General features: G+C 35.5%; 1 protein-coding gene and 1 long non-coding RNA gene across 2 annotated transcripts in view; one reads left to right on the top strand and one right to left on the bottom strand.

Annotated features, from left to right (window-relative positions):
* Window positions 1–471: 471 nt before the first annotated feature.
* Window positions 472–14,255, bottom strand: part of LOC125093314 (uncharacterized) — a 46,413-nt gene continuing 32,629 nt past the window's right edge. The window contains exon 3 of the long non-coding RNA XR_007125204.1: window positions 472–566. This is a non-coding gene — a long non-coding RNA (uncharacterized LOC125093314). The remainder of the gene's footprint in view (window positions 567–14,255) is intronic.
* On the top strand, window positions 4,129–6,119 carry TRAM1L1 (translocation associated membrane protein 1 like 1). The gene has a single exon (XM_047718305.1). The coding sequence runs from the start codon at window positions 4,280–4,282 to the stop codon at window positions 5,390–5,392; it is 1,113 nt and encodes a 370-aa protein (XP_047574261.1). The 5' UTR covers window positions 4,129–4,279; the 3' UTR covers window positions 5,393–6,119.

Here is a 14,255-nt window from a genome sequence, read left to right as displayed (position 1 = left end):
ACTACTCTATGACAATACCAACTAGAGAGACCACATATAGGCATTCTGATAAATAGTTCCAGATGAAGCCAGCCTTTGCCTCATAAATTTTATTAGATGCTAAACAATGTGAATTTCCCATTGTTGAGGACTGGATTTTTCTAGCAGACTGTAAAGTTCCTTGCAGGGCACCTTGATCTTTTCAAGGATTCTTGAAAACTTTATGTGGACAAATGTGAATTAACTTTTCCCTAGGGCAAGTTTAACCTTACTTTTCTTGGGTCTCTACTAAAGTAGAGTTTCACGACTATCCCCAGAGAATTCTAATTTCCAACTGTTCCAAACTTGAATGTCCCCTAGTCCTGTAGGGATTCTTGGAAACATTTACATTTCCTCCATCGTTCTTTGATTGGCCTCATGTATTTTAACCAGTGTCTAGAGAAGACTTTTGCAGTTTTCTGAAGCACGTTAATCGCCTTTTTCTGCAGTTGTAATGCCTAGCAAATCACAGTGGCTTCGGCATCTTCTAACTCCAGTCTCTCCTCAATTCAGCAAGGTTTCCAGCTTCTTCTTAGGGTTTCCCCTCCCTGTAAAAGCGAATCAATGTGAGTTTGCTCCTTGGTGAGTCAGAAACTGCATCAGGTTGAGTTGTCTCACAAATAAAACATTATTTTTCCCTTTTTCTTTTTAGTTTTATTTATTCATTTGTCAGAGAGAGAGAGAGAGAGAGAGCAAGCACACACACACAAGCAGAGCAAGGAGGCTGACGTGGGACAGGTTCCCAGAACACTGAGATCATGACCTGAGCTGAAGGCAGACACTTAACCAAATGAACCACACAAGGGTCCCACAAAGAAAACTTTTGTTTGCAAAAAATAAGGAGATCAAGAGAATGACTTCCAAAGCTGTGACTCCCTGAACTAAGGTAGATGGCTTCCTTTTGTTTAGGATTAGGAGGAATAGTTATATAGGGAATCCTTGTTCTTTGATGTCTAGGTGGGCTTAAGTTCGTAACATGCACCTTAAGGAAACATGCCATATGCATATATTGTATGTTATGTAAATGAGGCTTGTGCTCCTCCATGGGTGGAGATTTTAGCATTATAATGAGGTAAAGGTAGTTCTTGACCATTCTGGAGGTTACTCCATGGATCGTGTGCATATACACAAATGGGGGATGACACTCAAACTGATCTGGGTGGTCTGGGCAGACTGGAGGTCTTGTCAGGGCAGTCGCTATCACTCAAGGGATGGTTTCAGTTTCCATTTGCCTGAGTTAAGTGATAGGTGGAAAGAAGAGCTTAAGGAAAAATGTGCGACAAACATTGGTGAATATATGCATGTGGGCAGTAAAAGTCCGGCCTTGAGGTCTAGCTGGTGACCCTTGCACAGTGGACTGGAAAATGCTTCCAGGCAGATATTCAGGGCAATTGTGGGGCTCACCTCACTTGTCTCCTCTCTGTCAGAGATTATAGTCTTATGTTTTCAAATATATGAAAACAAGTTATTTTATATAATTAGTCCAGTTTGCCAATTATTTACAGTAGGAGTGTAAGTTCAATCAGTTATTCTCTCATGACTGAAAGTAGAAGTCTCCATTTGAATTTAATAATTATCTACCATAGGCACAGAGGTCTGCATAAAGGAGGAATACCCACCTCCTAAATACATGAAATTATATAACCAATAGACTGATACCAAAATTTTTAAAAATATTGTTATACACACTTTATTCTTTGTCAAAGAAAAGTGCCAATAAAACTACTGGAAACAAACATCATGTTATATATTACTACAATACCCTTACAGATTCCAATAATTTTAGAAGTCTGACATATTTATATTTTTATAAAGATATTAATGTGAAATCTAAAACTCAAGCCCTACCCCTGGACTATATTTAACGTAAAGCTTAAATTGAAAATTTAAACTGCAGAATATCATTTGGTGTTACAAACTCAAAGAAAGGAAAGCTGTATGGTTAAAGAAGTTTCTCTACTTAAAAACCAAGAGAAGATTTTGTAAAGAGACAATTTTAGGCTAACTCATAATGGTCTTTCTCACTTTCAGTAATAAAATAACATTTCACATCTATGCATAAGCATTCGTGCTCTTTACTTTGATATGAACGATTTCTGAGGGCAACATCTATCACATTTGCATAGGTAGAGTGGGAAAGCCTGTCAAAAATAATGCCAAACAGAAATATAAACAGAAGTTCAGCTCACAAATTGCACAAGTGTTTTTTTTTTATATTTAGTTAGTATGCCACAAAGTGATCAAAGCCATTGTGTGTTCCTATAGAAAGACTGATAAATTCTCTATTTAAAATGATAAGTTACAAAAAGGTAGATCTGTATTTTCCTGAGTAAACTCTTGATGATTTCCACAAGACACTGCTCTTCACTTTCACCTTTTCCCCCTCCCCCAACTACTTTTAACAAGTTTGATTTTTTTTTTCTTTTCATTTTTTGGTGCCCTAATTTCTGCACCTCTATTTGTAATTCTTCACTGATTTAGTTAACCCCAAATAGCACTCCTAATTGAGTTGTCAGAGCCAACAGCTGACTAACAGCTATGAAAACCAAATAGAGAAGTCTTACTATGGTAAAATATGTAGTACTTTCCCTAACTCAGGAACGTTGTCTACAACAAATTCCATATGCAATTGTTTGACTATTCTAGGAATTGCAGGCACACATTGATCAGAGTATTTTGTTCAATATCTTAAAAGTAATTACACCAATTGGACTGCATCTTTTGTTAGTGCACAACATGCAGAGTAACAGTTATAAAAGGCAATTGGCCACTCTAAATTTAATGTGTGCTTTGTTATTTAAACCATGTAGCACTTTTGTTTTGAAATGTATATTCCAAACTTCAAACTTTAACTATCAGTAATGATTATGATCTCATGAGACCCAGAAGAAATAAGAAATTTGCTCCAGATCCAAAGAGAAATTTAAAGACTGACATGAAATTCGAATAGAGCAAGGCATTAGCATTTACAAAAAAAGCTGTTTTTCGGGACGCCTGGGTGGCTCAGTTGGTTAAGCAGCTGCCTTCGGCTCAGGTCATGATCCCAGCGTCCTGGGATCGAGTCCCACATCGGGCTCCTTGCTTGGCAGCGAGCCTGCTTCTCCCTCTGCCTCTGCCTGCCACTCTGTCTGCCTGTGCTCACTCTCGCTTCTCTCTCTATGACAAATAAATAAATAAAATCTTAAAAAAAAAAAAGTACAACATTTATATAAAAAAAAAGCTGTTTTTCAATATGTGTATTTTAGCAAATTTATATGCAACCATCATAAAATGAAACACGAGGTTCTTATCTGCTAGAGTAAGGAAAATCAATTTTGGGCTTTATAGCCAAAATACCTTCCTATGAACTGATAAATAGTTCTCCCCATCTAACCACCACTCACCCTTTAAAAATATAATAAATACAATTAATGCCACCGTTATTGTTATTGCTAACACGGCAACTAATCTTTTTTTTACAGTGTTTTGTTGTTGCTGTAGTGAACTATTTCCACGTGTGAAGGATTTACAGTAAGAGGCGATACAGTACAAAAGTGAAGAGCACATGCGCTGAATCCAGACTGGATTCAAATCTTGGTTTTGACATTTACTAGCTGTGTGATCTTGGGCATATCTTACTTAACCTCTTGGTACCTCAGTTTCTCATCTGCAAAAAAAAAAAAAAAAAAAAAAAAAAAAAAAAAGTAAAAATTAGAAGAAAAAAAAAAAGATATTATCACCCAGTATCTACCTCATTGGGTTTTCCAGAAAAGATGCATTTATAAATCTGAGCAAAGTGCTCGGAACAGCACCTGTAAACGCTAAGCACCCTCAGAGTTTGCTTCTAACATCATTATGGGGATGATGCTGTTTCTATAATCATTCTGATGAAGAACAACCAGAGTTCTAGCCTGCTTTGTCATGATTACTGAAGAAGATGCCACTGAAAAAGAATTCGGGAGCATCCCGGCGGGGCCAGCGGATTTCAAGAGGCGAGGATCAACGCGCAAGATCCACGCTCGCAACCCCGGGCCTGGCGCCGGGCAGGGGCGCGGCACTCGATTTCCTTCCCTGCCTCCGCCGTCCCCCTGGCGCGCATGCTCAGTCCTGCTCGGCCCTTGCCTTTGATTTATTTTTTTCTCGGCGGCCGCAGCGACCCGGGACTGGCTCCGGGATGGGAAGCGAAGCCCCCGGAGCTGGAGCTGCGGCAGCGGCGGCGCTGTGAGGAGCAGCCAGGGGGAGGCAGCTGCGGCTCGTCGGTGAGTATCTGGGAAGCGCTGCCATGGCGTTTCGTAAGAAGAGCACCAAGAACCCCCCAGTCCTGAGCCACGAATTCATCCTGCAGAATCATGCGGACCTCGTCGCCTGTGTGGGGATGTTCTTCGTGCTGGGGCTTATGTTCGAGGGAACGGCCGAAGCATCTATCGTTTTTATTACTCTTCAGCACAGTGTTACCTTTCCTGCAGCAGAAGAGCGAGCCACAGAATCAAAGTTCCTTTACTATTATGGCATCAAAGATTTGGCCACGGTTTTCTTCTACATGCTAGTGGCAATCATCATTCACGCCACAATTCAGGAGTATGTGTTGGATAAAATTAACAGGCGAATGCAGTTCCCCAAAGCGAAACAAAGCAAGTTTAACGAATCTGGCCAGTTTAGTGTATTCTACCTGGTTTCTTGTATTTGGGGCACATTCATTCTAATTTCTGAAAACTGTCTGTCAGACCCAACTCTCTTATGGAGGGCTCATCCCCATAATATGATGACCTTCCAAATGAAGTTTTTCTACATATCACAGTTGGCTTACTGGTTTCATGCCTTTCCTGAACTCTATTTTCAGAGAATCAAAAAGCAAGATATCCCTCGTCAACTTGTCTACATTGGCCTTCACCTCTTTCACATCGCTGGAGCTTACCTCTTGTACTTGAATCATCTGGGACTTGTTCTTTTGATGATGCACTACTTTGTTGAGTTACTTTCTCACATTTGTGACCTGTTTTATTTTAGTGATGAAAAGTACCAGAAAGAGTTTTCACTGTGGGCCATTGTGTTTATTTTGGGTCGACTTGTGACTTTAATTGTGTCTGTGGTGACTGTTGGCTTTCACCTGGCCGAAGGGCAGAATCGGAATCCAGATGCTATTGGTGGAAATGTAAATGTGTTGGCAGCTAAAATTGCTGTTCTTTCATCCAGTTGCACCATCCAAGCGTACATAACATGGAATTTATTTAATGTCCAGCTTCAGAGGTGGATGGAGGAAGACACTACTCTTCAGGCCCCCGTTGTGAAGAAGAAACGGACTAAAGGGAGATCTTCTAGAAAAGGAACAGAAAATGGTGTAGCAACTTCAAATAGAGTAGACTCTCCGCATAAAAGGAAAGAGAAATCTTCATAATGAATTACATGCTAATTGATTACTGTCCCCAAAGAAGTCTGCTCTTTACTATAAGATACCTTTGTGTGCTACAGATTTTTCTGTTCTTCAAAATAGTTTGTGCTGTCTTTGATTTCTGTTATTGTACTGTGTAATGTATTTTTTTAAAGGCACTTGAGGGGAGGATGCTTATTATGAGTGGGAAAAAAATTTGATATAGACTAAGCAACATCAAACGGTTCAGGGATGACCACCATATTTTGTTTTGTTATTTCGAACATTTTCCCTAATAATTTGTAGATATAACTAAAAAATTCCACATATCAGTGACACAATTTCTTGCTTCTGGCAATCTTTTATACCATTAGCAAGGTGGTCTGGTATAGCAATGTCACATTTTTTAATGTTCTCTTTTAGGATAAAATGGAAATATTATAAAGGTGGAATTCAACTTCATTACGTTTTCGGTATTCTCTAATTCTTAGAATTTTTAAACTTTTGGTTTTTTTAGAACTTACAACTGAAGAAAAGATTTGTAAAAGCACCAAAATAATGATGTGTTTTATATGTAGTGTTGTTATTATTACATCCCCATTAAAAATATTAATGGGTAATGTGTGGAGATTTATGACCATATATTGAATCAAAATATCATGAATTAATATAAAAGTGTTATTGAAGAGGTAAAATCATTCTTGTCCATTTAAACACTTGTAAACTAGCAATCAAAAAAAATTAAATATTTACGTAAAAGGAAATCAGACTTAGTCTTTTTTGCTATGTTTATTAAAAATTATTCTTAATTAAGCTTGTTATAAGTTTGGTATCCTCAGCAACTTGGGAAAAATATTATTTAACCTGCAAATCATTTTGAAAAACAATGCTTAGTTGATTTATAGCTATAAAAAGGTCAGCTAATTACACACGGAAAAAACTGAACACACTAACCTAAAGTACTTTGAAAATCAGGTGGATAGTCTTATGAAAGGTCTGTCAAAAATACTGTTATAATTATAGTGCTGCTTTCATCTTTAATTGGGGAAACATTCATCTGTATGAGCCCTATTTTGGATATGTATGTATACTAAGGTATACGTGGATATATAGGTATATAGATAGTATCTTTATTGAAGCCAATAGAAAGGATGGGTGTAGTGGGTGAGTATTTTATTTATCTCCTTTTCTCAACCTTCATTTTGATTTCATTTCCATAATGTGAGTGTTTATACTTTTTTCGGGAGACAGTGCTTGAAAAATATGCTAGAATAAGGCCATATATTTCCCATTCATCTGTTTTCTCACACTGTGCCTCTCATCTCTGCTTTTGATAGCCTTCTATTTGGTTTGTTGTGGGTAATTCAGCTTTTCCAGTCATGGGGGGGGCAGGGGCATGGTCCTTGAAAATTAAATTTAGTATACTTGTATTGTAGACTAAAGACAGAAGAGCCAGTCTTGGCCAAGTTTTCTTTTCTCTTTGGTTTGAGTAGTGCACAACAAAGCAAGATTTTCTTTTTAGACTATAGAATCCATTATCCTTCTTTTCTTTCCCGCTTCAGTTGCCTAAGGCTGTCTTGTAGGAAGCACATGCCCTGAGGCCCAAATTATAAGAACACCACTTTAACCAACCATTGTGCAACTGTAAAAGAAGGATTTTCAACTTCTCATGTGAGAATGGTCTTTCGCATTTCCTCACTTCTAAAGAATTCTAGCCTGTTACTTGTAACTCCACTCCTGGTAACAAATTTCTTATCCATTTTATACTTCATCTGAAAGTAAGTACAGGCCCAACTCAAATTGGTAAATGATTACAAGAAAATCACTATCTTATGTGACAACTTCGAAGAATTAAACTGGGTTTAACATTAAATAGGATTAAAGCCTGGATGGATTTTCTTGGCTTTGTCCCTCTCAGATTAACTTTCTACTTGGTAGCATATGGTTATAGCTGTTCTAGACTTTATACCTATACACTACATGGTAGAGAGGAAGGGAGAAAACCAGATTTCTAGAATTCAGCATACTGAGAGTTACCTTTAGTGAACTCCTATGATAGAGGGGTATACTGGATTGGTTGGTCAAGTTAGGCTGTATGCTTCACCTGTGGAAAAAGGCAAAGCATATTTCTTGTAAGATGCAGATTCATGAAAGGTAGCACAGTTATTGAAAGAGAAAGGGGGAAGGATGCTGTGTACATCTCAACTATTCATAAAAATTAAATAAGAGTTGCCAGAATATAAACGTATGCCAAATAAATTATGAAAACAGTGCTACCAATGACATTCAGCAATACAAATTAAGTCCCTCTTTAATATACACTCCAAAAAAATATAATCATGCTAAAAAAAAATATATATAATCATGCTATAGTAGATCTTAGTGCAATAATTGGTTTCTGTTAAAATGGACCACATGAAAAACAAAATTCCCATTATGATTACTCAAGGTGTTATTAAAGCAGGCATTCGTTAACCTTATGAAAACTCAAATAACTAATTAATCACCAAAAGTTGCATAGGTCATAAAGGTATGGCTGATATTTGAATTTGAAGATTCTGCTCTGATTTATTGGCTTCAATGATTGCCAAACTTTATTCTTTAAAATAAGTCTATAGGTATAGATTTCCTAGGAAGGATTCAAAGTCAATTTTCTTTAAAAAAAAAAAAATTACTCTAGCACTTAACTAAAAGTATATCTTATTTTTCTTAAATAGTATAAATGTGTTTCTCAATCTATATATCTCGTAAAAGATAAGCAAGTTTTAGATCCTATTATTTTCCTGGTGATCAGTGTAATTCTCCATTTAATTTCAATAAAGAAAAAAAAAACCTTGTAAATATTTCTTCATTTATCTATAAATATGGATAGCCAATAGTATATTAACCTGGAATAGATTCAAGAAGGTTACTTGCAACATTAATAATTTAAAGATATCTTGAAGAAAGGATATACTCTGATATTATTTTAATTTGGAAAAACAAGGGTAAAATTTTAATTTCTCACTTAATCAGACTAAATGAGAACAGTTTAGAAAAGTAATAGAAGACTTACCACTGATGCTCTTTACTGGACATAACATATGGGAGTAGTTCGTGAGAGGAAGTTCCTACAGGGGAAGCAAGCTGGAGAATGTGGCCTGTGCAGTGGGCTGGGACTCGGGTAGTTTTGTTATGGCAGAGAATGCCTCTTGTGAGCCTAGACCATTGTAATCTGGAGACAGAGGATGCCTGGCATGGCAGGGATGATAGACAGTATGAGTGAGTATATGGAGGCAATTGAGGTTTAATGACACATCAGATTACCAGAGAATTCACACACTCCCATCTCCTGAATTTCTCTGGAAATAGAGTGTTTTTGTTTTTGTTTTCACTGCCATCTTTCAATCAAACCTATATTCTGGGAGGAACTACCCAAACTCAATTAAAAAATGCAAATTCCTATCAACTATGTAGAAACATTATAAATCCATCATTAAAAAATCACACATTTCTAAGTATTAAATTGGAATTTTCCTCATGATTTTACAATCATATGACTAAGTTTTACCTTCTAAACCCCTATGAACAAATCCTTTTAGGGTCCTGCACCACATGGAATTTTAAAATATTTAATAACTATGAAAGAAGTCAAATGTTAAGATGTCTCCAAGGTCATTCACCTTCTTCTTCCTCAGTCCTGGTCATGTGTTTTGGGCTACTGCATTGGGTCAGCTACATCTTTTATCAGCAATGCTAGTACATCATTACTGTGACATTAGTTTAACTCTGTTCATTTTTAAATACAAGCAGACCTTTAACACACATCACATTCCACTTTTAATTCCTACATTTCAGTTGTATTGCTATAAATTCAGCAAAGAAAGGTAATAATATGATTATAAATAATGGTCAATAAAACAAATTATGGCTATCCTTGCTGTGGTCCTTAGAGTTGTGTGAACTTCGGAAAACACTTAAACATTCTAAGTATTGGATTGCATATCTCTAAAATGACAAACGTATTTATCTCAAAAGCCTCTTTGAAGATTGAGAATATATGTATATACAGTATCATAAACTGCAGGTGCATAGGCTAGTTCACATGTTGTCTATATATATATATATATATATATATATATATATATATATATATGCCCACTTATGTATGTAGTCTCATTTTTATACACACACACACGTACATAGTCTCATTTACCATATATGCATTTATGCATATATATATGCATCTATGCACATACATAAGTAGGTAATTTCCCCTATACATTTACTTGTTTATTTTTTAATTTATTTTTGATGTATTTTAAGATTTTATTTATTTACTTGACAGAGAGTGCGCAAGCAGGGGGAGCAACAGGCAGAGGGAAAGAGAAAAGCAGGTTCCCTACTGAGCTCCATCCCAGGACCCTGGGGTCATAACCTGAGCTGAAGGCAGACACTTAACTGTCTCAATCACCCAGGTGCCCCACTTGTTTATTTCTTAATAGACTTTAATTTTTAGAGAAGTCTTAAGTTCATAGCAAAATTGAGCAGAAAATATAGAGTCCCCATATTACTCCTAAGTCCCTCCCCTACCCAAACTTCCCTATTATTAATATATCCACTAATTTAGCATCATAAAAAATAGTCCCATTGCCTAAAAGTCCTCTGTGCTCCTTCTCTCCCCTATTCATTTTTTTATAAAGATTTTATTTATTTATTTGACAGACAGAAATCACAAGTAGGCAGAGAGGCAGCCAGAGAGAGAGGGGGAAGCCAGCTCCCTGCTGAGCAGAGATCCCAATGCTGGGGCTCGATCCCAGGACCCTGAGATGATGACCTGAGCCGAAGGCAGGGGCTTAACCCACTGAGCCACCTAGGAGCCCCTTCCCTATTCATTTTTGAACACTATACAGATGTACGGCATTGAGTTTTCCCTTATGTCTTAGCAGGAGGCAATGGAAAAGTGTGATAGTTCAAGTATAGTTCAAGAGCTCCACCTCTGTATTTAGCTGATATTTTGTAAGGGATCCTTTCCCAAATGTATGAGTTATTTTGACTAAATAACGCACATCATAAATACATACACAACTATATTTAAAATGTCTAGAAACTGTCTTTTGAGTAAATGTTCACTTAAAGAGTTACTAAATTCCTAGTAACGATGAACTATTTTTCTGACAAATGATGGAAAATATGAATGATTTCATGTAAAAACTTTTGATATATATAAATTCTGAATATAGGTCTTTATACTGAAAGCACTTGAAAACATTGGTCTAGATAAATTCATTACCAATAAAAATTCAGTTCATAGCATATTCGAATTATATTTCAGACTAAGCAAATGAGCTAAGCATTTATTTAGGAAAATCCAAGAGCATGAACAACCATTTTAGTAGTTATGAGTACTAGACAACAAGCTCCTTTGGTGTCAAGTAATATATTTTTTCTTTGGCATTTCACTCTCATTAACTAACGTAGTGTCTCTTAGTAGTTTCTCAGAATTTGTCAAACTCAGTTGAAATAACCTTTTATTTCATAATTAAATAAGGAAGCAATATTTAGTATGACATTCCTTTGCTATCTTTTTAAATATTGACTTCCTTTCTCTTTTATACCCCTTTCCAGTTTGAAGTATTAATTATTAATTTATTGCTGGTTTCCCATACCAGTCTGAGGTCTGGGGTTGTGAGTTTTTTTATTTGTTTGTTTTTTGTTTTGTTTTGCTTTAAGATATTTATTTATTTATTTATTTATTTATTTATTTATTTTAAGTGGGTTCCATGCCCAACGTGGGGCTTGACCTCACAATCTTGAAATTAGAGTCCCATGCTCTACTGACTGAACCAACCAGGTGCCCCAAGTCTTTAAATTACTAAGGTAAACTTAACATCTAGTACAATACCTAATACAGTGGATGCACACAGTTAAAAATGTGTTCACTGACAATGAACTCAATCTGTGGCAGAGTATACATTATTTACTGGGCTACCTATGTCTTACAAAAACTAACATATGTAAACTTTGATATTTTGTTTTTAAGCTACTTAAATGAAAGCTGTGTTCCAAACATTGGACTTTTCTTTGGAAATATCTGAGAGTCCTGCAGCATCAACCTAATGATGCTTGTGATTTGCCAAACTCTGAAACTTCAGTGCTTTTTCTAGGAATTAAGCTGGTACCGCTTCCAAATATGAAGCTACTTTAAAAATCTTCAATACATGGATCAGAATTTTATTTTTAATGTGCACATGAATAAAAGATATGATATTTGATCCACATCCTGAAAAGCAGTTTTGTAATGCTAAAGAACAAGAAGAACAATGCTATTTAAAATGATGAAAACGACTAAGGCAAGGAACCATCACAGAAGCCAAACCCGAGTAATGGTTGATGCCATAGGCAAAAAAAAAAAAAAAAAAAAGTAAACAATGTCATGGAGCCCCAAATGAAAGTATAATAAGAGAATGAAGGTATCAGTTTTAGCCAATACTATTGATCAATCAAGTTTCTTAAGATTAGAAATAATAAAGCCTGAACTAGGCAACATTTAGGTCACTGGAGACAATGGCAAGATCAGTTTCAGTGGAATTATGGGATGAGAGGAGCCCTAGTGGAATGGATTAAAGAGAGAATGGGGGGTAAGGATGTGTAATATGCTATCACAAATACTTTTTGTAACGAACGTCTCTGTGAAGAACAGAGGAGAGGAAAAGAATAATATATCCTCTTATGCAATAAGCAAAGATGGACATGGAGTCAAGAGTTGGTTTTGTTGTTATTTTTGTAATTCTTTTTAGGTTGAAAGATATTAGGAATATCTATATATTTGTATGCTGAAAAAGATATGACAGAATGGAGGATGACAGCTGCAAGAGAAAAGCCCAGTTACATGAGTCCACCAAAGAAATGCATATACAAATATGCTTTCCTGATCACTTTTAATCTCCAGTTTGCATATTTTCAGGCAACCTTTGAAACATCTGTATACAACAGACACGTATAAGGAGATGTATATATCTCCTTGACTTTATCCTATATTATTGCATTATAGTAGGTATTAGATTTACCATTATGACCATTAAAATCTGAGCGGTGGTAGTAGTATAAAAATTTTTAAGGGATGGTGTTAGTTGATCCTTTTCCTTTTTTTCCCCTCCAATATGTGTTGTTCTAACTTAAGTGATTTTTTTTTCTCCCAGAAATGAAAATTAAAATCTATTCAAATGGAGAAGACATTGAATTAAGTATTTACAGTTGACCTCTCTCTTTGGTTGACATATTGACAAACAACTAGTATCATTTTGTAAGGGCTGGGTGGATGTCTATTTCTGTCAATTAAGGAACTTGTCAACCTTAACAGAGGGTAATTATCCCCAAACAACAAGTTGCCATTAAAAGGGTTGTGAAATGTGTGCAAATATAATTTATTCAACTAAGCAAAACTGATTGCTTCTATTAGCATACATTCCACACTTTTCAAAATCCTAGGAGTACTTTAGATGCATGAGAGTCCTCTTAAATTCTTTCTATTGATGCAACACATAACCATTACTCATATGAGCAAATATGTGTCACATTATAGGATTTTAAAGTTTTATTTTTTTGAAACACAATTCTAGATTTCCATGGGTTTAAACATTTTACCTTGCTAGGCCATTTATTCAGAGAAATTCAAGCAACCAACCACCGGATACCTTTAAACTCTTATCAGAAAATAGCTTAATCCAAGCAACTACTAACTCAGAACCTACACAATATTTTTAACCACAGAATCTTTGCTGGAATTTTTATATATGTCACCACATTCCAAGTTAGAAGTAAAATTAATATAGGCCTGCTGAAACTCAGTGAAATCTAATATCTGGAAATTTTATGTTTATCATATCAGTGATTAAAACCTATATTAAACAACAAAATGTACATTTACAAGGTCATTTTTTTTTTTTTGGTTTAGCTCTCATATCTTTAAGATACCTACAGCAAATTTTAAAATATCCAACCTATACATAGCACAGTCAAAACTGTAAACAAATCTATAAATTTTAGAGGAAAAAATGTTAAATAGTTTAAAAAAAATGCCAAGAAGCTGAATTTCAGCAAATGCCGCATGCATTTGTGAAAATCATCAGGAGATAGTGAAAATATATTTGAAAGTAATATATCTCTAGCCATAATGTACAGATATCTTTTTTGACTTTCTTTTTGCCTCTTGGTCCTATTTTTTTTTTCTCTCCATCCTTATTTTCCAACAAATTCAAATAATATAATGGATTTCAAAGGCACCAGGTGTTCATCTGATTCTGAGAAAACAGGAAATCTGAGCTGTGTTTTCTTTTTAATTGAAGTTTCTATCTTTCCATTCAATTATCATGGCTAGGACTAAGCAGAGCTCATGATAAGTTAAAATTTAAAAAAAAAAGGAAAGAAAAGAAAGTATACTTTTTTGAAAATTCACACCAAGAAGAGAAGGGCCTGCTGATGTTTTTAATCAATTTCATTATTCCTGTCAGTAATGCTAATTCCTATTAAAACATCCCAAAACTCATTCATTAACCCTGCTTAAACACCTAATATTACTATATTTTGGAGGCTGACTTTTTAAATATTCTTATATTTTAACAAAAAGGACGTATTTTGAAAGCAATTTTCCCATTTGAAAATAACCTATTAGTTACACTCTATCACATACATACACATTAGTAGAGAAAAAAACAACATAAACTAGGAATAGCTTTATGTAACACACTTACATAACATGTCTGACAAAATCATGTGATTGGTTAGACAGAGAAAGATGTCCAAAAGATTACAAGAAAAAAAGCCAGCAAGGGAAGGTTTCAATGAAGCTCTGGGAAGTTACCTTAGGTAACCAGAGTGCCTAAGTGTCACATGGAACATTCATTCCAGG

This window comes from Lutra lutra, chromosome 2 (genome assembly GCF_902655055.1).
Source record: "Lutra lutra chromosome 2, mLutLut1.2, whole genome shotgun sequence".
In the NCBI taxonomy this organism is placed as follows: Eukaryota; Metazoa; Chordata; class Mammalia; order Carnivora; family Mustelidae; genus Lutra; species Lutra lutra.
Note: the sequence above shows the minus strand (reverse complement) of the source record. Positions and strands in the feature narration are given on the sequence as shown.